Raw genomic sequence first — 27,875 nt, forward strand, 5'->3', positions numbered from 1 at the left:
GATCCCGATTGAATTTCCACTATCCAGAAATTGATAAAGTGATGTCTCTTGTCAGATTTTCTGTTTTCATGAGGTATAGGATCTATTTAACATTAATAAAGAATTTGGAATGGTAAAAGAGAAAAAGTAATCTTTTAAAAATGATAGGCATTGGATATCAATAAGTTAATGCACGTTATCATTATTTAACTCATTGAAACCGGCTAACAAACACTGATATATATGGCAAGAAATAAGGACTATGTTCCTGCAGTTCGTGATTTTTTCTAGGTCGCTTTAGGTTTTGACCAATCGATAAACGGGCGTGTAGATTTCAGTCTGGCTGTTTCAATAGAGCTTTAAGTATTAGCAGTATAAGTTTTCGTAAGAAATTAAGGGAATCATATTCGGTAGATGTAAGTATTTGTTACGGAAGCGCAGTAGTATTTTTTTTTAATTTTTTATAACAAATTAGTAGTTTGTTATAACAGATTATCAATTTGTTAGGATAGATTATCAATTTGTTATAACAAATTAATAAATTGTTAAAACAGATTAATAATATGTTATTACAAAGTTAATAAAAAAAATACTGATTTGTTCATGAAATTAGATATTCATATATAAAACACTCTTTCACCGCATTGTTTAATTAGTTGTGGAACACTGATATTTTAGTAAGGCCTAAAAAAAAAAGTTGTGTTTAGGGTAACCCGACCTAACCTAGAAAAATGCCCCGATCCTACAATTTTTAGATGTCTGTTTTTATCCGATTGTGAATTTTATATTATTTCTAATAAAAATTCTGTTTTTAAATATGACAAACATTCTTAGGATTCATGCAGAAAAAAATATGATAAAATAAAAAAAAATCCCTACCTACCTAATCTAATTTTTTCATCAATGTTACCCTAAACACACAACATTTTTTTATAGGCCTGACTGAAAAAACTTTAAAACCGCTCCTTTTATCAGAGACATATATATAACATATGATATGTTATACATATGCCTCTGATTTTATTAAGATGGCTCTATACACCCACAGTTTATTCCAATTTTCAATAGAAGACCACAAAACATATGCTTATCAAATATCAAAATGATGATAGGGATACTCTAGGTATTTTAAAAGATTTTTTAAAATGTTTTTTCGTGTTTTTGTAAAATGTTTTTTAAAAAGACAGCAATTAACAAATAAAGAGAATTTTTTTTTCATGTGATGGATATTTCCTTCGGACACATAAAAAAAATATAACACTTCTTAACATTCAAAAACTATGTTATTATATTATATTATATTATATTATATTATATTATATTATATTATATTATATTATATTATATTATATCATATTATATCATATTATATCATATTATATTATATCATATTATATTATAGTAATTTTTTTTAGTATTTCCCCAAAACATAATTTTTCATATTTTCTTACTCTGTTGACGAATCATCTGAAAAAGTTGCTTGATGTTATAAAAAAATGTATTTTAATAAATGTGACATAAAAAATTGAATGAAAATCATTGCAAATAAACTCAAAAAATATTTTAAATTTTATTTGGTATGAAAGTTCCTCAGGTAAGGGTTATCGTTCTTTAGTCCCAAGGCCCAAACACCTTGGGGACTTTTCATTTCTGAGTTGAAGAAAATTTCCTAAATATAATGTTGGAATGATAAATACATACTTATTTCATTATAGGCCTGTATAAGTGAATATATTAGCTTTAATGCAAACTAAGTCAAATAAATAGAGGTGAAAATTGACTAGGCTAATAGGATTTATGTATCCCAACCTGAGAGAAATTCAAAGCAACCCTCCAATCCCCATAAGGTGTCAATATTAATGTGCATTAAAGTATATTATGATTGAAATATTTTCACCGGTTTAGAATTTTCTTTCACAGTATTCAACGATAAACTACGTTTTAGAAAATTTTGGAAAGTTAAAATTTTTATAGTTCTCAACGGGAACCGAACTCATGACCTACCAGTTTGTAGTGAACCCACTACCCCACTGCGCTACAGTGTAACATATCAATGATGGGAAATTAAAGAAACTATTTAAAAAATTATAGAATTGCATGTTTCCAGATTTACTTTTTGCGTACTGCGTCATCAAAAAGTGTTGTATAGAGCCACCTTAAAATTATTGTCAGTCGAAAAACGCAAAACACCTCTGCCAACATTATATTTATTCAGTAATTGATGTTGACTTACATAAAATCAATTAGATTTCTGGAATAATTATATTAATTATAACAGAAATAATTTTAATTATTTTTTTTATATAGTTTAATGCCACAAACTTTTTCAATATACGGGTTATCCATGTCGAGTTCCTTGTGATTTTTTTTTTTTTTTTGGTCTTGTAATACCATGGACGTTGCGTACCTAATCAAAATATTACATAATCAAAAAGACTTATAATAAAACAACCCACTGAATTAATGGAATGCATAATGGATGATTACAAATTATAGCTGCATAAAATGAACAGATTTAGTAACGTAATCCGGAATATTACGCTTTAATTTTATAACTACTGCCCTTTTCATGTATCCTGTTTGACTTGGCGAGGTGATCGCAACGTGTGGACGGATTTCGCCGGTTTCGCATAACACACCTTATTTGGATTGTTTGAATTACACGTCAAACATGGCACTGAATGTGTCTTTTCAGAAGGATAAAATTCCTGCAGGTAGATTTACATTAATTCAGAATTCCCGAATTTCAAAAAAGGCTTATCAGTCAGAGCAATTTCTGAATGTCTTGATGTTGCATCATTTGTACCCGCATCGCTTTGCCCCATATACAATGAACATTATCAGCACTGATACGAAATTGTGCCAATTATTCATTTCTATGGCATACTTATTTGCAGTATTTTTCTTTTTGTGAATGTTAAATACAGTAAAGGTATATAACTCTTGACAGGTCTAAATTTAAAAAAAACTTTGTCCAATGTTATGATTACCGTCATATTTTTATGATTTTTAATGAAACTGCAAAGACCTGTCAAAGAAGAGCAATTGAAATAGATGTTATGGGGAAATTTCATTGACTTGTCTTTTTACCAGGAGAAATAGACAAAACAAAAGTAGATTATTAATATGGGAATATCTGACATTCTTTTATTTTTATTTTGAAGTTTTCAAAACACCTTGCCCCCTTTTCCACCCCAGAGTAAAGACCCAGGGACTTCACTGCTTTTTTTTTCTATTAAATTATCCTTTTATGACATATTCCTGATCTAATATATGCCTTCATTGTGAAAAATTACCTAAAACAAATGTTTTGAAAAAATTAAACCCATCTATATGATTTACAGTCAAGTCGTACACAGACCAACTCGTACACAGGTCATCTCGTATACAAAATTTTCCGCATAAAAAAACGAAAGTCAACTCGTATACAAAAATTTCCGCATAAAAAACCAAAAGTCAACTCTATACAAAAAATTCCGCATATAAAATAGGTATGCTAAACCAAAAGTCAACTCGTATACAAAAATTCCCGTATGCACATATATATATATAATTATTTAAAGAAATTTCATATGTGACTTTTACATTGACTTTTCACTCATTATATAAATAAACAAACTTTTTAACTTATAAATCAATGGTATATTACTTACAGTTCGTCGACAGGAAACACACAGGTGTCGTACCATGTTGAAAGAAGTTTGGAAATGACATATAAAAGCGGATATATTTTTTTCAAACAAATGATGACATATAAAGTTGGATATATTTTTTTCAAACAAAATAATGAGGAGCATCTTAATTAGCCTTTGAGAAGTCATCCGTTTGGAGAAGCAAGAAACATCGCACTTGTTGTTTTAACAATTATTGTTTTGTGTGTAGAAATAATTACCAAATAATAATGATTGGATTGACACAATTAATTATCGTTATTTTTGTTGCAGTAATTTCACATCGTTACCGAGTTAAATGATAATGCACAATTATACATGTATTAATTTTGCAATCTTTGTAATAGTTGATAACATGTCCTTTTTACGCTGAATTACGGAAGCAATATATAAAGATAATGTATTACAAGAAACCAAGTGTTTTAGGTTACTATTAAATTACTTTTTACGTTTTGTTTCTAACTTTTTGAATACGAGTTGACTTTCAAATTATGGTGATTTATGTATGCTAGTTGAATTTCGGTTAAATATACGGGAATTTTTATATACGAGTTGACTTTCGATTTTGTAACGGGATTTTTTGTATAAGAGTTGACTTCGGTTTTTTATGCGGAAATTTTTGTATACGAGTTGACTTTCGTTTTTTTATGCGGAAAATTTTGTATACGAGTTGACCTGTGTACGAGTTGGTCTGTGTACGACTTGACCGGACACCATCTATATATATATACCTGTAATATAAATCTACAACAGTTACAATTTAAATTGCATATGATATCTTCTTCCAGCTTCACTTTTAACAGCAGAATACCTGTCACAGAAAAATTTATTGAAATGGTCCTTGGGTCAGAGTACAACCCTCACTGTGGACGGGTAAGGAACCAATATTCATTGTATTTTTTAAGATGGTATTTCCTCTTATAACCATTGTAAATTCAGAACCATTTCACTAAAATAAGATATTACTTTTAGGGGGGATTAAAGTTAAAAATGATCTGAAGGTTGAAACATGTTTACAACAATGCATATAATTTATATGATAGTCTGGAACTTTACTTGCAGTACTACTTTGAATAGTAACTATACCATATGTCGGTTCTTGGCCAACAAGTTCAAAGATTTGGGTCTTTACGGGAATTCAATCCTTGAAGCCTCTGAGGTGAGTTCAGTTGATATTATATTGATTATTGAAGGTAATGGCAATAAATGAGTGACTAGTTCTGTTGATTTCAAATGGGTATATTTACTAGGCTCTACAGTAGAATATGAAATCTTGGATATTATAAAATGGAAATAAGAAAAATTAAGAGTTGTTTTTTATGAGTTCATAAATATTTTCCAAATTTGAGGGTATAATGTATTGAACCTTGATTAGAAACGTGCAATGTTAGCATTGGTCATAAGTATTTTTATTGTTATCTCTGACACTGAGTCTGTAACATTGACAGGTCGATCACTGGCTGACCTTTGCCTTGGGCTCCCTGTCTTGTGCCTCCAAGTTCTCCACGGCCCTGACCTACCTGGACAAGTCTTTGGAGCCGGTGACCTACATTGTGGGTCAGGCATTGACTCTGGCCGACTTTGCTATCTGGGAAGTTCTCCAGAGTAAGGAACTATTTGTTGTTGCTGGATTTGTTTTTGCTTTCATATTAAGTAAAGATTTTTGTTTTCATAGGTTTCTGCCTAAAGTGATCGTATATTAAATATCAAATCTGTACATTTATAAATGTATACAGTTGAACTTTGATATCTGGAACACTAATATATCAAATACAATGGATATGTCAAAGTGATTTGCAAGTCCCAGCCAAGTTATTTTTTAAGTATTTTACCCTCGATATCTCGAATACTCGAACATCTCGAAGTTTTTTAAGGATTCCTATCTAGTTCGAGATAATGATGTTTGACTATAACATTAACATACTTGTAGAAAAATGAATCAGAAACCATTTACCAGTATACTTACCATACTTATGTTATTGTTTGTATAAATACTATATATATACATATATAATGATGGGAAAAAAAGAACCAGAAACCATTACCACCACATGCATGTATAAAGCATTAGAGTAAAGTAATGAAATTATGATAATTTTATTGTAAACAGGCAACAGCAAGTTTCAATCTCTGTTGGCATCAGGAGATGCAGGTGTTAATGTCACTCGCTACTACAAGTTTCTCAGCAACCAGTCAGCATTCAAGGTTGCTCAGAAAAACCTGCCACAGGTTAAAGGCAGCGCAGAGAAGAAAAGTGACAAGAAGTCTGAACCATCTGTGAGTATTGCCTCAAATTATAACTTTATATTTTAAGCTTGAATTGAAATTACTCTTGTATCTGGTTACTATTACAGAAACATTATGCAATGTTTCTTCTCTGTTTTTATTGGGTTTTTTTTCCTTTCAGGTTGTAATCGTATGTTTGTAGCTAATCTTAAATTTTCTACTTGTTGCTCCTTTTTCCCTGGCCTCATGGATTTTTAATAACATGGTTAGTTTGCTTATGTGCAATTTGTATATAGACCTTATTATCTCTATTCAGGCAAAGAAAGATGAAGGAAAGTTTGTGGACCTACCAGGGGCTGAGATTGGAAAAGTTGTCACTCGTTTCCCACCAGAGGCTAGCGGGTAAAATTATTAATAACTGCATGTTGACTTTAACCAGTAAAGAACTGCGTTATTACAACTCACCTAATTCAAAATCTGTGGCTCATGAATCTCAATGATTTTCTTTTCAGATATTTACATATTGGTCATGCAAAGGCGGCCTTGCTGAACTACCATTATAGGGAGATATTTAAGGGAACACTCATCATGAGATTCGATGATACCAATCCAGCCAAAGAAAACGCGGAGTTTGAACAGGTATAGTGTATGATTTATTTAGTTTCTTATACATGTATTAGCATTATAAACATTATATGCCTTAATCAAACTTGTCCTTAATTAATGTCTAACATGCTGGAATATTTCAATAAAAAAAGGCTTGGAATGCTTTATTATAAGTTGCTACTAAACAGATTATCACTGAGAAATAAGATTTGTTCATATTATAAATGTTAGTTTAAAGTAAACAGGTAAGCAGAGTCATACTTTATTTGAAATTAAGCATCATTATACAAGATATTACTGATTTTATACAGTTCCCATCTCGCCTTAATTCACCTCCAAGCAAACTAAGACAAAATGGGAATACCATATTTTACATTTATAGCAAAATGGGAATAAACCCTAGAGATTGAAGTATTTGACCTCATATAAAAAAATTTGTAAACAAAATGTACATGTAGTAGCTTGAGAAACTGGTGGAACATTCTAAAGGATTAATATCGTGTGTACTGTAGGTAGTGCACTTACTTTATCTATAACAATCTATGTGCTTTGTATATGTAGGTGATTCTGGAGGATGTGGCCATGCTGGGCATTAAGTACGACAAGTTCTCCTACACCTCGGACCACTTTGATCGGATCCAGGAATTGTGTGAGAAAATGATGAAGATCGGGAAAGCCTATGTCGACAACACTGACCCAGAGACCATGAAGAAAGAGCGAGATGAACGCAAGGACTCTGTCAACAGGAATAACAGTACGTCTATGAATGTCTGTTGTTTATCTTTCTGTACATGTAGATGTACATGTATATGTCATTCAAGAAATAACTGCTGAGTTTAGTGGTAAGCTTAGTTCTTACTTTTGGCCCTATCAAATTACCTGCATAGTCTGCATAGTATGCTTAGTCTATGTAAATCCTTTGTATACTATGGGAAAATACATGTACATGTATGGTTGCTGGTTAGATATTGGATATATATTGAGAAAACTATTACAGGAAGTGTGAAAATTCATTTTAAGATATATGTTCACTTGTACATGCACTGTAAATAGATATACTTTGTATCTGATTTTAATCAGGTGTGGAGAAGAACTTGGCTATGTGGGAGGAGATGAAGAAGGGAAGCCCTGCTGGTCAGAAGTGTGCAGTGAGGGCCAAGATTGACATGACCTCTGACAATGGGTGTATGAGGGACCCCACACTGTACCGCTGTAAGTTGGAGCCCCACATCAGGACCGGCACCAAGTACAAGTAAGTGCCAGGGGCCAAGTGAAGGGAAAAGCATGAATATTTTCAGCATTTAGAATCTGAGAGGAAACAGCTCAACTTAAAAAATGGTTCACGTGCATGTAGATTGAAATACCGGTAGTTAAATCAATAAAATAATGTTTTCTATCTTATAAAAAGAATATACTATGTGAAGGTATTGTGCCAGCCTGTTATTTACTTGTAAATGCCCAGTTCTGAGCTGGTTTTGTTTTGTGTGTTACAGAGTGTACCCTACCTATGACTTTGCATGTCCTATTGTGGACAGTGTAGAGAATGTGACGCATGCCCTCAGGACCACGGAGTACCACGACAGGGACGAACAGTACTACTGGGTCCTGGACGCTCTAGGTAAGGTGGCTCCCTTCTGTAGCAGTTTCTGCACACTTTTATTTTCGCATCAATTTTACTTCTTAATCAAGAAGTGATAAAATGGTTCACAGCAACAAATTCCTTGCTAGAGTTAATAGTCTATGCTAAAATTCGTAACAAAAACAGACATTAAAAGGCAGGTCACCAGTAAGAAAAATTCATGAAATGATGAGGTTCTTGCTATTTTTGGCATAATTTTTTAACATGCAAATAAAAGTTGGTGTACAGTTTACAATACAGAGTTGGCAAATATAGGGTGTTGAGTATAAAATTGGAGTATATCTACTTAGTATGAGCCAGAGTAGAGAGTACCGGTAAGCTGAAGTGTGGGGTTGTCTGTTCATGAAGTGAGAAGAGAGTTGGAGCTTAGGTAGAAATATAGGGAGAGTTGAAGATGATATCAGAGTATTTCTCGGAAATCGTACTTGTACTAAGTTAATGATTGTAGAAATGATATGCCCGTTATGTAGGTACAATGGTTACATGCTATATTGCTTTAATGTGGATTAAATTAGATAAGAATAATCCCGTGTATGCCAGTATTTTCAATTTACATTGTCTTTGTTTTTAGGTGGAAGATGACCCTACAGCTAAGAGTTCAGAATATATTGTCTTTGTTTTCAGGTCCAGGACAGCCCTACATCTGTAAGTTTATTTTACATTTTCTTTGTTTTCAGGTCTAAGACGGCCTTACATCTACGAGTTCAGCAGACTGAACCTACAGAACACTGTTCTCTCTAAAAGGAGGCTCACCTGGTTTGTCAATGAAGGAATAGTGGATGGATGGCAAGTGATTTTTATATACCGTACATGTATATATATTTTTTGAAATTACAATTCCTTACACTTCTTGCTTTTTCAAGTGCAGAAGGAGATTTGATACAGTGTATTATTATCTTATGTGCTGATTGTGTAATAATAGGGATGATCCACGGTTCCCGACAGTGAGGGGGGTACTCAGAAGGGGAATGACCGTTGAGGGCCTGAAACAGTTTATTGTGTCCCAGGTAAATATATCTATAGTTAAAGGTGATTTTTGTAAAATTAAAAAAAAATTGAAATCTTATAGAATAAACTGATTCAGAACATTTTGAAGCAGTACAATCAGAAGTTTTTATCAAAGCAGCATGGCTTAACACCCTTGTTTTATTGAAGGGGTCCTCTAAGTCTGTGGTGATGATGGAGTGGGATAAAATCTGGGCAGTCAACAAGAAGGTTTGTGTACACTCCACTAAAACCTGTGCATGAACAAAACAAAAATGTGACAAAGACTCTGATAGTTGATAGCCTATTAAACAAAATATTGTAGGTGATTGACCCAGTTGTTCCAAGATTTACAGCTTTGCTGAAGGAGGAAGCCATCCCAGTTCATGTGAAAGATGCCTCAACAGGCGTGATTCAGAAACCCAAACATCCTAAGGTAAGAACACTCCTTTCATTTAGTAAATACATGTACTACAATATTGGAGGAAAAAAACTCAGCAACAATGAGCAGAAGATTTTATTTATCAAAGGTTAAGATTCTGTTTTCAATATTGTGTAATGTTTACAGAATGAAAGTGTTGGAATGAAGGATGTCTGGTACTCTCCCCTTGTGTACGTAGAGGGCGCTGATGCTGAGCTATTGAAGGAAGGGGAGCTTACTACATTTATCAACTGGGGCAACTTAGAAATAACAAAGATAAACAAGTAAGATTTTAACTTGAACAGACTGAATTAACTTTCAGATGAAAATCAATGTATTTTGTTAGATATGGTAACTCAATTAAATTCTATTACATGTATTGATTATAGGAAAGGCAACAAGATAGTTTCCTTGGAGGCTTTAACCAGACTGGATAATACAGTAAGAACATTCATTTGTTACATATAATGAATGCTGCTACATTGCCATACTCTAAAGACATGGTAAATTTGTAAAACAAAATGTACCTTTTCATCTTATTGTCCTATGGAAGCAAATTTTACCCTTGACCTCTCCACCAATGACATTGACTCTGTATTGACATTGAATTTTGACCTTTTACTAGACCAGATATTAAGTGTCTTTCTTAAATACTTTTTTTTAGCTCACCTGAACCGAAGATTCAAGTGAGCTTCTCTGATCACCCATTGTCCGTCGTCCGTCCGTCCGTCCGTCTGTCTTTTCACATTTTTGACTTCTTCTCAAAAACCTCTGGGCCAAATTTAACCAAACTTGGTACAAAGCATCCTTATGAAAAGGGGATTATAAATTGTTAAAATAAAGGGTACAACCCTTTTTAAAGGGGAGATAATTACGAAACAGTGAAAATAGGGTGCATGTCTTTAAAAATCTTCTTCTCAAGAACCACTGCACCAGAAATGCCAATATTTACACAAAAGCTTGTATATATAGTGAAGATTCTAAATTGTAAAAATTGTGACCCCCCGACCAAAACTGGGGCCCCAGGAAGGGTTCAAAGTTTAACATGGAAATACATTGGAAAAATGTTTAAAAATCTTCTTCTCAAGAACCACTGCACCAGAAATGCCAATATTTACACAAAAGCTTGTATATATAGTGAAGATTCTAAATTGTAAAAATCGTGACCCCCGGACCAAAACTGGGGCCCCAGGCGGGGTTCAAAATTTAACACGGAAATACATTGGAAAAATGTTTAAAAATCTTCTTCTCAAGAATTACTGCACAAGAAATGCCAATATTTACACAATAGCTTGTATATATAGTGAAGATTCTCAATTGTAAAAATTGTGACCCCCGGACCAAAACTGGGGCCCCAGGCGGGGTTCAAAGTTTAACATTGAAATACATTGGAAAAATGTTTAAAAATCTTCTTCTCAAGAACCACTGCACCAGAAATGCCAATATTTACACAAAAGCTTGTATATATAGTGAAGATTCTCAATTGTAAAAATTGTGACCCCCGGACCAAAACTGGGGCCCCAGGCGGGGTTCAAAGTTTAACATTGAAATACATCGGAAAAATGTTTAAAAATCTTCTTCTCAAGAACCACTGCACCAGAAATGCCAACATTCACACAATAGCTTGTATGTATAGTGAAGACTCTCAATTGTAAAAATTGCGACCCCCGGACCAAATCTGGGGCCCCAGGCGGGGTTCAAATTTTAACATGGATATACATAGGAAAAATGTTTAAAAATCATCTTCTCAAGACCCATTGCACCAGAAATGCCAATATTTACACAATAGCTTGTATATATAGTGAAGATTCTCAATTATAAAAATTGTGACTCCCGGACCAAAACTGGGGCCCCAGGCGGGGTTCAAAGTTTAACATTGAAATACATTGGAAAAATGTTTAAAAATCTTCTTCTCAAGAACCACTGCACAAGAAATGCCAACATTAACACAATAGCTTGTATGTATAGTGAAGATTCTCAATTGTAAAAATTGCGACCCCCGGACCAAAACTGGGGCCCCAGGCGGGGTTCAAAATTTAACATGGGAATACATTGTAAAAATGTTTAAAAATCTTCTTCTCAAGAACCACTGCACCAGAAATGCCAATATTTACACAAAAGCTTGTATATATAGTGAAGATTCTAAATTGTAAAAATTGTGACCCCCCGACCAAAACTGGGGCCCCAGGAAGGGTTCAAAGTTTAACATGGAAATACATTGGAAAAATGTTTAAAAATCTTCTTCTCAAGAACCACTGCACCAGAAATGCCAATATTTACACAAAAGCTTGTATATATAGTGAAGATTCTAAATTGTAAAAATCGTGACCCCCGGACCAAAACTGGGGCCCCAGGCGGGGTTCAAAATTTAACACGGAAATACATTGGAAAAATGTTTAAAAATCTTCTTCTCAAGAATTACTGCACAAGAAATGCCAATATTTACACAATAGCTTGTATATATAGTGAAGATTCTCAATTGTAAAAATTGTGACCCCCGGACCAAAACTGGGGCCCCAGGCGGGGTTCAAAGTTTAACATTGAAATACATTGGAAAAATGTTTAAAAATCTTCTTCTCAAGAACCACTGCACCAGAAATGCCAATATTTACACAAAAGCTTGTATATATAGTGAAGATTCTCAATTGTAAAAATTGTGACCCCCGGACCAAAACTGGGGCCCCAGGCGGGGTTCAAAGTTTAACATTGAAATACATTGGAAAAATGTTTAAAAATCTTCTTCTCAAGAACCACTGCACCAGAAATGCCAACATTCACACAATAGCTTGTATGTATAGTGAAGACTCTCAATTGTAAAAATTGCGACCCCCGGACCAAATCTGGGGCCCCAGGCGGGGTTCAAATTTTAACATGGATATACATAGGAAAAATGTTTAAAAATCATCTTCTCAAGACCCATTGCACCAGAAATGCCAATATTTACACAATAGCTTGTATATATAGTGAAGATTCTCAATTATAAAAATCACGACTCCCGGACCAAAACTGGGGCCCCAGGCGGGGTTCAAAGTTTAACATTGAAATACATTGGAAAAATGTTTAAAAATCTTCTTCTCAAGAACCACTGCACAAGAAATGCCAACATTAACGCAATAGCTTGTATGTATAGTGAAGATTCTCAATTGTAAAAATTGCGACCCCCGGACCAAAACTGCGGCCCCAGGTGGGGTTCAAATTTTAACATGGATATACGTAGGAAAAATGTTTAAAAATCATCTTCTCAAGACCCACTGCACCAGAAATGCCAATATTTACACAATAGCTTGTATATATAGTGAAGATTCTCAATTATAAAAATTGTGACCCCCGGACCAAAACTAAGGCCCCAGGCGGGGTTTAAAGTTTAACATAGAAATCCATAGGATAAATGTTTAAAAATCTTCATATCATGAACCACTGCACCAGAAAAGCCCATATCCACACAAAAGCTTTTATATATAGTGAACATTCTAAATTGTAAAAATTGTGACCCCCCGACCAAAACTGGGGCCCCAGGAAGGGTTCAAAATTTAACATGGAAATACATTGGAAAAATGTTTAAAAATCTTCTTCTCAAGAACCACTGCACCAGAAATGCCAATATTTACACAATAGCTTGTATATATAGTGAAGATTCTAAATTGTAAAATCGTGACCCCCGGACCAAAACTGGGGCCCCAGGCGGGGTTTAAAGTTTAACATAGAAATCCATAGGATAAATGTTTAAAAATCTTCATATCATGAACCACTGCACCAGAAAAGCCCATATCCACACAAAAGCTTTTATATATAGTGAACATTCTAAATTGTAAAAATTGTGACCCCCGGACCAAAACTGGGGCCAGCATGGTTCAAAGTTTAACATGAAAATCCATAGGATAAATGTTTAAAAATCTTCATATCATGAACCACTGCACCAGAAAAGCCCATATCCACACAAAAGCTTTTATATATAGTGAACATTCTAAATTGTAAAAATTGTGACCCCCCGACCAAAACTGGGGCCCCAGGAAGGGTTCAAAATTTAACATGGAAATACATTGGAAAAATGTTTAAAAATCTTCTTCTCAAAAACCACTGCACCAGAAATTCCAACATTTACACATAAGCTTGTATATATAGTGAATATTCTAAATTGTAAAAATCGTGACCACTGGATCAAAACTGGGGCCCCAGGCGGTCCGGGCTACAACTTAAACATAGAAATATGTAGGAAAATTGTTTAAAAATCTTCATATCAAGAACCACTGCACCAGAAATTCCAATATTTATACAAAAGCTTGTATGTATAGTGAAGATTCTATATGTTAAAATTGTGACCCCCGGGCAAAAACTGTTTTAAAATCTTCTTCTCAGGAACTACAATGCAACAGTTTGGGATATCACTATGCATACATCCTTGGCAATTGTAGATTCTAAAGTGTTAAAATCATGACCCTCGGACTAATACTTAGGCATCAAGAGGGGTTCAAAGTTTAACAAAGATATATATAGGAAACGTTTAAAAAAATCTTTTCGAGAACTACAATGTCATACTTTGTGAGATTATTTTACTTGGATCCTGAAATAGTTTAAACTTTAAATTATAGAAGCGATCTAATACTTGGGCTCCAGGAGAAGGGGTTCGATGTTTCACATAGAAAGATAGGAGGGAACATGTTTAAAAATCTTATGGAGGAGAACTACAATGTTCAAAATTTAACACGGAAATACATTGGAAAAATGTTTAAAAATCTTCTTCTCAAGAATTACTGCACAAGAAATGCCAATATTTACACAATAGCTTGTATATATAGTGAAGATTCTCAATTGTAAAAATTGTGACCCCCGGACCAAAACTGGGGCCCCAGGCGGGGTTCAAAGTTTAACATTGAAATACATTGGAAAAATGTTTAAAAATCTTCTTCTCAAGAACTACTGCACCAGAAATGCCAATATTTACACAAAAGCTTGTATATATAGTGAAGATTCTCAATTGTAAAAATTGTGACCCCCGGACCAAAACTGGGGCCCCAGGCGGGGTTCAAAGTTTAACATTGAAATACATTGGAAAAATGTTTAAAAATCTTCTTCTCAAGAACCACTGCACCAGAAATGCCAACATTCACACAATAGCTTGTATGTATAGTGAAGATTCTCAATTGTAAAAATTGCGACCCCCGGACCAAAACTGGGGCCCCAGGCGGGGTTCAAATTTTAACATGGATATACATAGGAAAAATGTTTAAAAATCATCTTCTCAAGACCCACTGCACCAGAAATGCCAATATTTACACAATAGCTTGTATATATAGTGAAGATTCTCAATTATAAAAATCACGACTCCCGGACCAAAACTGGGGCCCCAGGCGGGGTTCAAAGTTTAACATTGAAATACATTGGAAAAATGTTTAAAAATCTTCTTCTCAAGAACCACTGCACAAGAAATGCCAACATTCAAACAATAGCTTGTATGTATAGTGAAGATTCTCAATTGTAAAAATTGCGACCCCCGGACCAAAACTGCGGCCCCAGGTGGGGTTCAAATTTTAACATGGATATACGTAGGAAAAATGTTTATCATCTTCTCAAGACCCACTGCACCAGAAATGCCAATATTTACACAATAGCTTGTATATATAGTGAAGATTCTCAATTATAAAAATTGTGACCCCCGGACCAAAACTAAGGCCCCAGGCGGGGTTTAAAGTTTAACATAGAAATCCATAGGATAAATGTTTAAAAATCTTCATATCATGAACCACTGCACCAGAAAAGCCCATATCCACACAAAAGCTTTTATATATAGTGAACATTCTAAATTGTAAAAATTGTGACCCCCGGACCAAAACTGGGGCCAGCATGGTTCAAAGGTTAACATGAAAATCCATAGGATAAATGTTTAAAAAAAATTCTTTCTCAAAAACCACTGCACCAGAAATTCCAACATTTACACAAAAGCTTGTATATATAGTGAATATTCTAAATTGTAAAAATCGTGACCACTGGACCAAAACTGGGGCCCCAGGCGGTCCGGGCTACAACTTAAACATAGAAATATGAAGGAAAATTGTTTAAAAATCTTCATATCAAGAACCACTGCACCAGAAATTCCAATATTTATACAAAAGCTTGTATGTATAGTGAAGATTCTATATGTTAAAATTGTGACCCCCGGGCAAAAACTGTTTTAAAATCTTCTTCTCAGGAACTACAATGCAACAGTTTGGGATATCACTATGCATACATCCTTGGCAATTGTAGATTCTAAAGTGTTAAAATCATGACTAATACTTAGGCATCAAGAGGGGTTCAAAGTTTAACAAAGATATATATAGGAAATGTTTAAAAAAATCTTTTCGAGAACTACAATGTCATACTTTGTGAGATTATTTTACTTGGATCCTGAAATAGTTTAAACTTTAAATTATAGAAGCGATCTAATACTTGGGCTCCAGGAGAAGGGGTTCGATGTTTCACATAGAAAGATAGGAGGGAACATGTTTAAAAATCTTATGGAGGAGAACTACAATGCTTCAATTTGTGAGATTACTATGCAAGCATTCTCAAATTGTAAAGTTTCTAAATTGTGGAAGCCGTGACCCCCAGACTAATATTAGGGCCCAAGAATGGGTTCAAAATTAACATAGAAATATATAGGGAACATGTTTAAAAATCTTCTTCTCAAGAACTACAGTGCAACAGTTTGTGAGATTACTATGCAAGCATAATTGGCTATTGTAGATTCTAAATTGGTAAAATTGTGACCCCCGGACTAATACTTGGGCCCCAAGACCCCCAGACCAATACTGAGGCCCCAAGTGGGGTTCAAAGTTTAACATAGAAATGTTAGAAAATGTTTAAAAATTTTCTTCTTGAGAACTACAATGCTACAGTTTGTGAGATTATAATGCAAGGATCCTCAAATAGTGTAGTTGTTAAAGCCAACCATTAACCCCGGACCAATCCTGGGGCCCCAGAAAGGGGTTCAAAGTTTAAAATAGAAATAACATTTGCTATGAAAATAGAATGGAACTGTTGTTCAGGTGAGCGATGTGGCCCATGGGCCTCTTGTTTTTAAAAATGACCAAAGTTATCAGGCAGACAATCTGAATAACAAACAAACAGTAAAACAGAAAATTTTCATACATGTACATTAGAAAGTAACATTTTGTGATCATCTCTTCTTGTAGGATTATAAGAAGACCCAGAAGATCACCTGGTTGGCAGAGACTGACCGCGCCCCCTTCACGCCCACTGTGTGTGTCCAGTATGACCACATCATCACAAAGCCTGTCATTGGTAAAGAGGAGGACTTTAAGCAGTACGCCAACAGAGACAGCAAGGTAAGGGGCGGGGCGGACTTTTGATTTATTCTCAATGTTATATCTGTATGTTGACCATCCATGGCGAAAATGGTCTGTGTTTAATGTCCACTTATAATGTACATTTACATGTAAATCACCATACAGTATTTGAAATGAGTTTCAAAAGGTAATTTACTCTCCCTCTTATATTATCCACTCTTGAATTTAAGGTTATAAACTCAATTCCATGCAATGAACAAGAGGTATAAATTTCTTTGGCCAAACATACACTAAATGGACATTTATTTATATGCAGAAAGAGATGGTGATGTTCGGTGATCCATGTCTGAGTGAGCTAAAGAAGGGAGACATAATTCAGCTACAGAGGCGAGGATACTTCATCTGTGACCAGCCCTACCTCCCCACCAGGTGAGCAGAGTCTTTACGCAGGCAGCTGAAGTTTTTTATGAAACCTTGGATTGAAATACTACTACTGTGATGTTAAACAACAAATCAACAAATTATAAATGTATATAAATGATAGTTTTTTTCAGAGTTTTCAGTGAAAGATTAGACAACTGGATCTATGTAATGTTGTGTTCTGTCATTGATTCAGATCATTGATTGTATTGTAGTCCGTTCACGGGTCGCAGTAGTCCCTGTGTTCTGTTGAACATCCCCGATGGTCATACCAAGGAGATGCCTACCTCAGGATCAAAACACAAAGAAGAGGGGAGCACCAAAGAGGTAGCTTGCTTGTTCCCTTTGTCAGACATGATATAACCCAGTACATGATATGACAATGTACATCTATTAAATGATTTAATGTTAAGGTTTTGGCGGTAGTATGTTTGTTTAACAGAAGTAATAATTAGGGCCCCATTCTGAGTGCAGCCTATAGCGATTAGTCGGTTCATCCATCTTTCCATCTGAGATCTCTTGTTTGGAGCATATTTTCTCTCCTGTTGGCCCAATCTGGCTCATACTTCATCAAAAAAATGCCTTGGGGTAAAGGTTGTGCATTGATCTTAACCAAGTTTCTAGATCTAAGGTCAAGGTCATAGCTGAATTATTTGTCAGGATCATATAATCTCTGCCCTTGGTCCAATCTGGCTCATACTTCAACAAACAGAACACAGTTGTAAAATATAGGTGTTTTCTTAATTGTTATTAATTCATTATTTTAGAAATCCCAGAGCAAGAAAGGAAAAGCTGCTGAGAAATCTCCCCCAGAAACCCCCTCCTCTGGTATTGACCTTGCGGACCTAGACAAAAGAATCAGAAGTCAAGGGGAAAGAGTTCGCGACCTCAAAACCAAAAAGGCTCCAAAGGTAAGATATCTATTAATCTATATTTTCTGCTATATGTGGTTTGTTTAAGTTTCTTTATGACAATATCACAAATTTCTTGCCATTGTACATATACATGTAGTTGTCGAGGTCTGACTTAAACAACCTCCACAACTAGCATATATAGCAAATTCATAAACATTCATATACAAGTATGATGTCTGACCTACAGGAGCAGGTAGATGCAGAAGTCAAGATTCTCTTGGCACTGAAGGCTGAATATAAGTCTGGCTCTGGTTCAGACTGGAAGCCAGATACAAAACCGGTTCATCCGGTGTCCTGTCCACCAGCCTCAAGTTCAATGAATGCCCATGACCTTAATGATCAAATCATCAAACAAGGCAACTTGGTCAGAGACTTGAAAGGAAAGAAAGCTCCCAAGGTAAGAGACAAGTTGTCTTTGAGGAGTAAAGGAAATCCTACCTTAGATTCTCACTTTGATTACACAGACTAAAAGAATTATATTATGAAGAAAGTGCAATTCTTCTTTTACTGTTATAGGCTGAAATTGATGAGGCAGTAAAAGTACTTTTAGTTCTGAAGGCAGAGTACAAAAGTGTGACAGGAAGTGAATGGAAACCTGGGGTCACACCCCCAGCATCAGCGCCATCTGGTGGAGCAGACGTCAGCAATATCAATGATAAAATTGTAGTTCAGGGCAACAAGGTCAGGGATTTGAAGGCAGCCAAAGCTCCAAAGGTAAAGTATACATGTATCATGAAAGTTTATGTAGCTATATGGATCATTTGAAAAAGTAAAATCCTTCTCCAAGCCATGAAGGCTCATAAGGTTGGTGCTTATCCCCGGTTTTCATGGTGATAAGCAGATGAGAGTCATTGACTCCCCCTGGATGGGACACCAGTCCATAGCAGGTTAACTACCTGCTAATGTTGATGCCAAATTTTAGCTGGGTGGACTAGATAAAGTGCCTTGTCTAAGGACACAACATCAAGCGACCACTGCAGGTTTTTAACCAAGGACCTTTGGGTTACTTGCCTAATACCTATGACCACTGAGCCATGTGCTCTACTTAATCATTCAAATTTAAGAGGTTTAGAAAAATGGATTTATAATTATGAGATCTTTTAAAAGAGAATCTAATGAGTCTGACTCACAGGCAAAACATGCAGTGGTTGACTTTGTATGTTCCTTATATAGGTTAAGAAAATTATAAAGATATCAGTTAAATATAATATTTGTACAAGCATGTCATTGACCCAATAATTGTGCTGTCATAAATGGGCTTCAGTAAATATCTGACCGAAAATTTAAGGTTAAGATTTAGTGTTTATTTGAATACACTGTATTCAGAAAACCAATGTAACTTACTATTTTTAAAAAAAGGGTGACATCGATGCTGCAGTGAAAGACCTATTAGCTTTGAAAGCAGAATACAAAGCAGCCACAGGAAAAGACTGGAAACCACAAGCTGCCACATCAGCACCACCACCAGCAGCAGCCAAGTCTGGTGGATCTGGAAACGAGGCTGACCTAAATAATAAGATTGTAGCCCAAGGAAACAAAGTCAGGGATCTCAAAGCCCAGAAAGCAGCTAAGGTACAGGCTTTTTACCAATTGAAAGAATTGTGGGCTCTGGAAACAAACAATTTCTTAAAGGATGCATTCATTCAGACAGAGTTGACTTTTCACTGTCTCCAGTGACATGGTTATGCTGTTAATTGAACTAGGAACTTGTCAACTGACATATAAAGTTAACTATTAGAAAGTATTTCCTAGTTATATTATAGTTGATTAGTTAAGCATTGTAAAAATTTAAAAAAGAGTTATTAAATTTTAAAAGTTTCAGCTATTTTTCTTTTTAAAAATTCTTGTTGAGATTAAAATTGATTTGGAAGTTTTAGTAGGTTATAGAAAGCAATGTGAATGATGCTTGCTTAGTTACAATTCCCAAAACACATTAGACATTCTGCTCTAATGTTGATGAAAAAGATTATGAATTTGCTATGCACATTAATATTATCTGTTTATATAGATTGCAATGATTACAATTTTTTTTAATGAAAAGAGCAGATTCTGAAACAATAAAAGAGCCCAGTTACCTATGTAACATGCTTTAATTCTACTTAATATGAGAAATCCAATGGTCAAGTGCACTTGTTAAAGGTACACCAATTTCCCATATTAATATACAATGAGTTATAAAGGCATTTTTGGAAGTGCAAAGTTAGAGTTCATTCCCTTATTAATTGTCCTCTTATGATCAACTCTTCACTGGTTTTAGGGTGATATAGATGTTGAGGTAAAGGCTCTACTGGCTCTGAAGACAGAATACAAAGCAGCTACAGGTAAAGACTGGAAACCACAAGCTGCCACATCAGCACCACCGGCTACAGCAGCCAAGTCTGGTGGATCTGGAAACGAGGCTGACCTAAATAATCAAATTGTTGCCCAGGGAAACAAAGTCAGGGATCTCAAAGCCCAGAAAGCAGCTAAGGTAGTGCTGATTTTTTTCCTTTAAATTTACTTATCTATAGAATGTGACTTCTAATGTAAAAATTAAGCTAAATTAATAAAGCAAATATCTTTTTAAACAAATCAAAATTGTACATCCCCGGCACTTGATATCTGAGTGTGTGTGATTACTGCACTAGTAATTTAAGATCAAATGTAAATTGTTTTGCCAATCAAGGTAAAATGAAATAAGACTTTGTGCATTTCATATGTGATATGGGTGTCACAGTAACATTTCTTACTCCACCAGCTGTTTACTATGCTGTTATTTATGGGTAATGTGACAATGCCACATCATTCTGATCTCTTTGGGTAAGGGGATTCAAATTTGTTAAATGAAGGACCACACCATGTCATAATTACCATCTTATTTCAACAGTCATATTTATATGCTCTTGCATGAAAAAATATTTTGTATGTTAAATCTGTAAATTGCATCATGTACATGACCTAATTGATCAAAATTGCAGACATATTTCATCAGACTTTCAGATATTTATAAAATAAATAAATTGTTGTTGTGATAGACTGAAGTGGTATCACGTGGCTGATTTAAGGTGGGGTTTATTCAAATGCTCTATTTATCGTGGACTTGAAAATAATTATAATAATTATTTATTAAAGGTATATGTGGCGTATTTGGAGTAAAATTTTTGACATGAGTTTTAGTAAAAATATACATCATGCTTCTTATAATTAGACATTTCACAAACTGTAGACCTGTAAAACATGTTCTTTCTTTAGTTATTTGTCTCTAAACTTTGCTACACGTCTGATGAATTTTAATGTGATCGGCCATTTGTAATGCCACTGTGCATGAGTGTGGGAAAATCTAGTATTGAAAACACGATGGAAGAACAGTTTGTTTACAAATTAGAATCACGCCACATATACCTTAAATCACTATCAGTTTGATGTAATATTGGTATTGCACTGGACTCAGGTGAGCAATGTTGCCTTGGGCATCACCAACTTAAATATATGTATGGTTTTTCAATCTTTGATTAAATGAAAAGATTAAAGTTTATTTTAATGCACCTTTTAACATATATTAGGATGCATATTAAGCATTTTTCTTAAGTAAAAGTACGTTAACTTTGGCTAAGAAACCATTGCTAGCTCCACTTGAAGATTTCATTCAGGCAGTGGAAGTAGGTCAAGTTGTAAACATAAATAGACTCGCCACGTGTATTGATGTGTAACGCAACCAGGTATTGTGTTTACAGACTAGTTTTCCTTTTTGCACATTTCAGTTTCATTTTATGATTATATAATTTAAATCATATGATTTATAGATTTATTATTTAGTAACTTTTGGGTTTGGAAAAAATATAATATGCTTTGAATTGTGTTCTACAGAAAAAGAAAATGTACTGACCAAGTCATAGATTTAATGTATGGTTCTACCATCTATGTTAAAGCATACTAAAAGACATTTTAAAAGTTTTTTTGGTTGCTTTTTTTTGGTTTTTGTTTTGTTTTGTTGTTTTGTTTTGTTGTTTTTTTTTTTTGGGGGGGGGGGGGGGTTGTGAACAAAACATTGTGCTAAGTTAGTATTGCATCATCATTATTGGTATGTACCGGTATTCAATATGGTAAAAAGAAAAAAATTGGTTCCTTTGTTATTGAAATGAGAATGTTTCGTATTTCCTACATATTTATCAAGCTACTATTCATGCATTTTTTGAATTAGCCGTAAAAACAGCACAATCAAGAATTTTCCTGAAACTTTTAATTCAGTACAGTTGCACCATCACAAACATATATAAGCTTAAATATATATATACATTGTATTTTAAGTCTTGATTGGAAGAGAAAGATTAAGCATATTAAGACATTTTTTATATTTCTGTATTTCATAATCCCATAAGATTTTTTATCTCAAAATGAGCAAAAAAGTAAAGTTTTTTAAATCCACAAAAATTATTTCATATGATTAAATTTGCACATCTTTAATGTTTCAGGATAAAGTAACAGCTGAAGTACAATTATTGCTAAAGCTAAAGGCTGACTACAAAACTGCCACAGGGAAAGACTGGACACCACCACCTGCCGGATCCACTCCCCAAAAGGTAGAACCACCAAAAGCCATGCCAGTCAACGGCACAGAGGCCGAGAATCTCAAAAAGAAAATTGATGAGCAGGGGGAGAAAGTGCGAAAACTCAAGACAGCCAAAGCACCAGAGGTAAATAAAGTATTGGCTTGAAGAAGGTAGTGGGCTATTAAAAAAAAATCATTACTTAGGTAAAATTGCTAAAACTTGAGGATAATGGTATATTGTTCAAAAGGAAAATATGGCTGGGTGAAAATTTTGGCTTAACTTAGCAGTTAGTATCTAATCCCCAAATTAAGGCACCAAATTAAATCTCTGATTATCGTACTTATACACTAAAATATTATAAAAATTGCAAAAATTATAATGGAAAAAATGAATGTAAGACTTGGGTTTATGTAAATGCCTTATTCACACTCTCCAAAATAACACACAGTACAGTCAACAGAAATGAGTGCAGGCTGAGGATGATGAAACATCTTGTATACATTTATTTAGATAAGTAATATAGATTGAAATAAGATATACATATACATACAAGTAGAAATTACTTGGCAATAAAATTATGTTATATTTTAGAGCGAAGTTAAGAAAGAGGTGGACACCCTTCTGTCACTGAAGACTCAGTATAAGGATCTAACAGGGGAGGATCTAGCAGGGGGTGGAAGGAAAGACAAGAAGGATAAGAAAAAGGAGAAAAAACCAGCTGAGAAGAAAGAAGAAGTGAAAGCAGAGGATACCTCAAAGGATGGGAAAAAAGTTACAAGGTGGGGAGGTCAAAATGTTATGTGAAATAGTCACATAATCTTGTCTGAATACTGGTACATGTAACAAGAAGTTTCTCAATGGCTCTTTGAAATTGTAAACTTTTTATAGTCGAGATATCATCACCATTAATCAAATTTAGGTTTAGATTAATGTTATGCTTGCAGACTTGGACTTGAAGCAAAGAAAGAAGAGAATTTGTCAGAGTGGTACTCGCAGGTTAGTATTATTCTCTTAAACTGATGTACATGTGGAATACAGCACCCTGTTTATTATTCTACATTTTACTTTTAACACACAGTCCCTAAATATCTGTATATCAATGATTGATTGACACTAAGACAGACTGCACATTGTATTTGCATGTTCTTTCAGATCATTACAAAAGCAGAGTTGATAGAGTACTATGATGTCAGTGGCTGTTACATTCTACGCCCCTGGTCATATGCTATTTGGGAGAGCATCAAAGAATTCTTTGACAGAGAAATCAAGAAAATAGGAGTTGAAAATACTTACTTCCCTATGTTTGTCTCTCATCAAGCACTGGAGCGGGAAAAAACTCACATTGCAGATTTTGCACCAGAGGTACTTTAAAAATACAATAAGGACACCATTGAATTGAGTATATCAATATTTATCTAGACGAGGAATAATCAGATAATTTTTGACAAGAAATAATCAGATAATTTTTGCTGTGTTACAAAGGTTGCGTGGGTAACAAGATCTGGTAAATCGGAGCTGGCAGAACCTATTGCTATCCGTCCTACTAGCGAAACTGTGATGTACCCCTCCTATGCCAAGTGGATCAAGTCCCATAGAGATCTTCCTTTAAAACTGAACCAGTGGTGCAATGTGGTGGTAAGTACAATTTTTAGGGGGAGGGAGCCGTTATAACTATGTTTTTCACCAAATTAGAACCTAAACTGTATTATATGGAAAAATTGAAGCTCATCAAGGTAATTTACACTTAATGACATAAAAAAGGTCGAACTGACATAATTAATATGATATTTGGTTAATTTGTAAATTAAGTACCAGTTACATTGTAATCTATAATTAGTAAGTCAGAAAATTTAGAGATTAAAAAGATATATCCCATTTCTATAATCAATCATCAACAGTTTTGATAAACATAATTCCTCTTTGCATTGCACCCATTAAAATTAAATGATCCTACATCAATTCTATTTAAATCAATTCTTCTGATTTGTTAACAGAGATGGGAATTCAAGCATCCACAGCCTTTCCTAAGGACCAGAGAGTTTCTGTGGCAGGAAGGACACACAGCTTTTTCAACAGCCCAGGAGGCACAGGAGGAGGTAGACACATTATGATGTATCCAATAAACAATTTCAAGCAATTACTAAAATAAATATTCTTTGTTTTTAAACATTCCTTTTTCACATTCATGTATTCAATGCATGAATCAAAATGGAAACCACACTACCAAAATTTAGTAAATAAATCATTTATTTATGTAAATTTTGCTTTTAGGTGTATGTAATACTGGAACTTTATGCCAGAGTGTACGAAGAATTGCTGGCTATTCCAGTAGTCAGAGGTAGAAAAACAGAGAAAGAGAAGTTTGCAGGAGGAGACTTTACTACTACAGTGGAGGCCTACATCTCAGCCAGTGGGAGAGCTATACAGGTGGGTACAAAAGTAGGAGTGCAGAGAGTACAGTGTTTATTCCATTTTTCCCTCCGATGTTGCTTCTTTGGAACATAAATTTTCTTCCATTTACTCAATATTGCTCATACTCTCCCTCAGAGTACCTATGAATACAGGGTGTGCAATGACCTTCATCTTATATACAGTTAGAGGTCAAGATCATAACAGATCTTAAAATCCATATCAAGGATGTCTATTGCTAAGAAAATAAATGACCCTGCAGCTAAAAATAAAAGAACATGCAATTTTCAGTTAAGTAATTGTTGCTATGAATATATACATGCATGCTTTATTTTAGTTGAATACATGTACAGTTTATTATCGGGTTTTTTTTTCAGGGTGCAACATCTCATCATTTAGGACAAAACTTCTCAAAGATGTTTGAAATTTGTATTCAAGATCAAGAAACACTTGAAAAACAATATGTGTACCAGAATTCTTGGGGACTGACTACTCGGACCATTGGAGTGATGTGTATGATTCACGGTGACAATAAAGGGCTGGTACTGCCTCCTAATGTCGCCAGTGTACAGGTAAAATAATTAAAATTATCACTTCTGTGTCATTTTGAAGTCTGATTTATCTGTTTCAAGAAAATTAAAATGAACATGTATTTGAATGAATACGATGTCCAAGGACGTGTACCAGTAGTTGTGCAATTGTTGATTACCGATAATGTATTATGATACATGAATTACAGAGGGTTCCACTTAATCTGATTGTCTGTTTGTCAGGCAAAAATTATCAGATTAACCGAATATCAGATAAACCAGTTTAGCATTTCATAAAGGAAATCATGAAGTGTAAACAACCTATATTTGCATTATTTTCAACCATAACAATTATTTTTTAACTTTCTTTTGACACTTTTCACGTGCCTTTGATTTCTTTGACAGGTAATAATTGTTCCCTGTGGTATTACGGCTAATTTATCCAAGAAGGACGAGCAGGAACTGATGGATAAGTGTGAGGCTCTAAAAAAAGAGCTTTTAGCTGTTGACATCCGGGCTCGAACAGATCTGAGAGACAACTACTCCCCAGGATGGAAGTTCAACCACTGGGAGCTGAAGGTTTGTTACAGTTTTCTACTCAGGAATCTACATGCATGAGAATAAATTATATCATCATGCAAAATATATGAGCTGAATGTTTGTTGCAGACTCGTACATGCAAATCCAGTTGAAAATAAAATGGTTTTCCCCTTATATCTGAATTAAATCAACAGAATATTCCACAAATAAATGTATACTTGTTTAACTTAAAGTCATGAAATATTTTGAAGTCTCGAAATTGAAAGTGAAGGTTTTCAACATTTTTCTTTAGTAAAATCTAATGTGTTCTGTTATTTTCACAATCTTCGAAACTGAAACATGCATTCTCTTATTTTCATATTTTTCTATGTTACAGGGGGTACCAATCCGCGTGGAGCTGGGACCTCGTGATATCAAGCAGAACCAGCTAGTGGCCGTCAGAAGGGATACTGCTGAGAAACTGACACTGAAGAACCAGAACATTGGACAGCAACTCAACGACCTACTTAAAAACATCCAGGACAGTCTATTCAACAAGTAAGTTTGTATTCTTGTAAAGATTGCTGTATATCAGGGAAATATTTTTAGTGAAGATTATTTTTTTTTACTATATCTTATCGATCATTTTCTACTTCAAAATTTAAAATTTGTGCAGTGCATTTGTGCATATACAAGTATATGTTATTGTGTGTCAGTACATTTTGAGGTCACCAAAATATGACTGACAATTACTGACAGTAAATGTATACATACAAATTTAAAAATGCACCGAAAAATGCGGTATTCTTGTCAGAAACTCATATCCCACACATTACATGAATGATGAATCCAAACCATCCTTTTTTCTCATGGGTAAAAATTTGCCCCATAAAAACTATTGATGTACGTACTATGGTTCTCAATTGCAGGGCTAAATCTGACCTAGACAGCTACATGATTGTCTCCCATGAATGGGGTCATTTCTGTGATTCGTTGGACAACAAGAAAATTATCCAAGCCCCTTTCTGTGGGGACGAAGACTGTGAGGACAAGATCAAGAAGGACAGTGCCAGGTAAACTAAATTTTAAATCAAACCTGATGCCCAGATTTGCAATTATATTTTTTAATCAACCATCAATTCTATAAGTGATACAGGTATAGATTGGCAGTGGGAGAAATCCAATTTGAATAAGATTGTCATATGTAGTGCTAAACATAGGTTTTGGACAAAGTTTGCCCCAGGTGAATTCTTTACCGTACTTTGTTTTGTAGGGATGCTGTGGTGGAAGAAGGAGCCCCCTCAATGGGAGCCAAGAGTTTATGTATTCCCTTCAAACAGCCCGAGACCCTGAAACCAGGCACCAAGTGCATAAACCCAGCTTGTAAAAGAGACGCCAAGTTCTTTACTTTGTTTGGAAGGAGCTACTAGAACTTAAACTATATAAAGACTACTTAACGTCACCTTGATGCCAAAGTTCCCACACTCTTGTGTAAACTCTGTACTTTCACAAAATTTAGTAGTGTTCACTTGTAGTACATTACAAATGCTTATACTGTGACTGCTTATCTGTTATTGTTTGTTCATTGAAACAAATGAGATTCTCAAAACTGTATCATAATTTATTGACTAAATGGGTTACCTCTTAATAAAGGAAAAGTTGTCATCTTGTTTCATAAAACTCTTGTTTTGCCCCTGTTACACTCAAAGCTGAACACTACTCAAAAAGGCTTTTTTTTTTCA

General features: G+C 34.6%; 1 protein-coding gene across 1 annotated transcript; it reads left to right on the plus strand.

Moving 5' to 3' along the window:
• The first annotated feature begins 2,534 nt into the window (after positions 1-2,534).
• On the plus strand, positions 2,535-27,798 carry LOC105322420 (bifunctional glutamate/proline--tRNA ligase). Its single transcript, XM_034469491.2, has 36 exons — positions 2,535-2,693; positions 4,439-4,523; positions 4,713-4,809; positions 5,099-5,255; positions 5,761-5,927; positions 6,193-6,278; positions 6,389-6,515; positions 7,044-7,236; positions 7,563-7,734; positions 7,976-8,100; positions 8,799-8,907; positions 9,044-9,128; positions 9,277-9,336; positions 9,431-9,541; positions 9,674-9,810; positions 9,916-9,967; positions 16,699-16,851; positions 17,129-17,241; positions 17,448-17,559; positions 18,000-18,143; positions 18,334-18,543; positions 18,663-18,860; positions 19,506-19,718; positions 20,404-20,616; positions 22,598-22,819; positions 23,267-23,454; positions 23,620-23,671; positions 23,828-24,037; positions 24,158-24,310; positions 24,670-24,771; positions 24,947-25,102; positions 25,462-25,656; positions 26,020-26,193; positions 26,531-26,691; positions 27,063-27,206; positions 27,407-27,798. The coding sequence occupies exons 1-36, from the start codon at positions 2,651-2,653 to the stop codon at positions 27,561-27,563; spliced, it is 5,076 nt and encodes a 1,691-aa protein (XP_034325382.2). The 5' UTR covers positions 2,535-2,650; the 3' UTR covers positions 27,564-27,798.
• Positions 27,799-27,875: the final 77 nt, after the last annotated feature.

This window comes from Magallana gigas, chromosome 6 (assembly GCF_963853765.1).
Source record: "Magallana gigas chromosome 6, xbMagGiga1.1, whole genome shotgun sequence".
Classification (NCBI taxonomy): domain Eukaryota; kingdom Metazoa; phylum Mollusca; class Bivalvia; order Ostreida; family Ostreidae; genus Magallana; species Magallana gigas.

Bases quoted from the DNA above. Each gene is read 5' to 3' on its own strand.
- LOC105322420 (XM_034469491.2), top strand. From the start codon at position 2,651: ATGGCACTGAATGTGTCTTTTCAGAAGGATAAAATTCCTGCAG. The intron at 6,279-6,388 runs GTAAAATTATTA...TTTTCTTTTCAG, and splicing joins TTCCCACCAGAGGCTAGCGG to ATATTTACATATTGGTCATG. The intron at 24,038-24,157 runs GTACTTTAAAAA...TGTGTTACAAAG, and splicing joins TTGCAGATTTTGCACCAGAG to GTTGCGTGGGTAACAAGATC.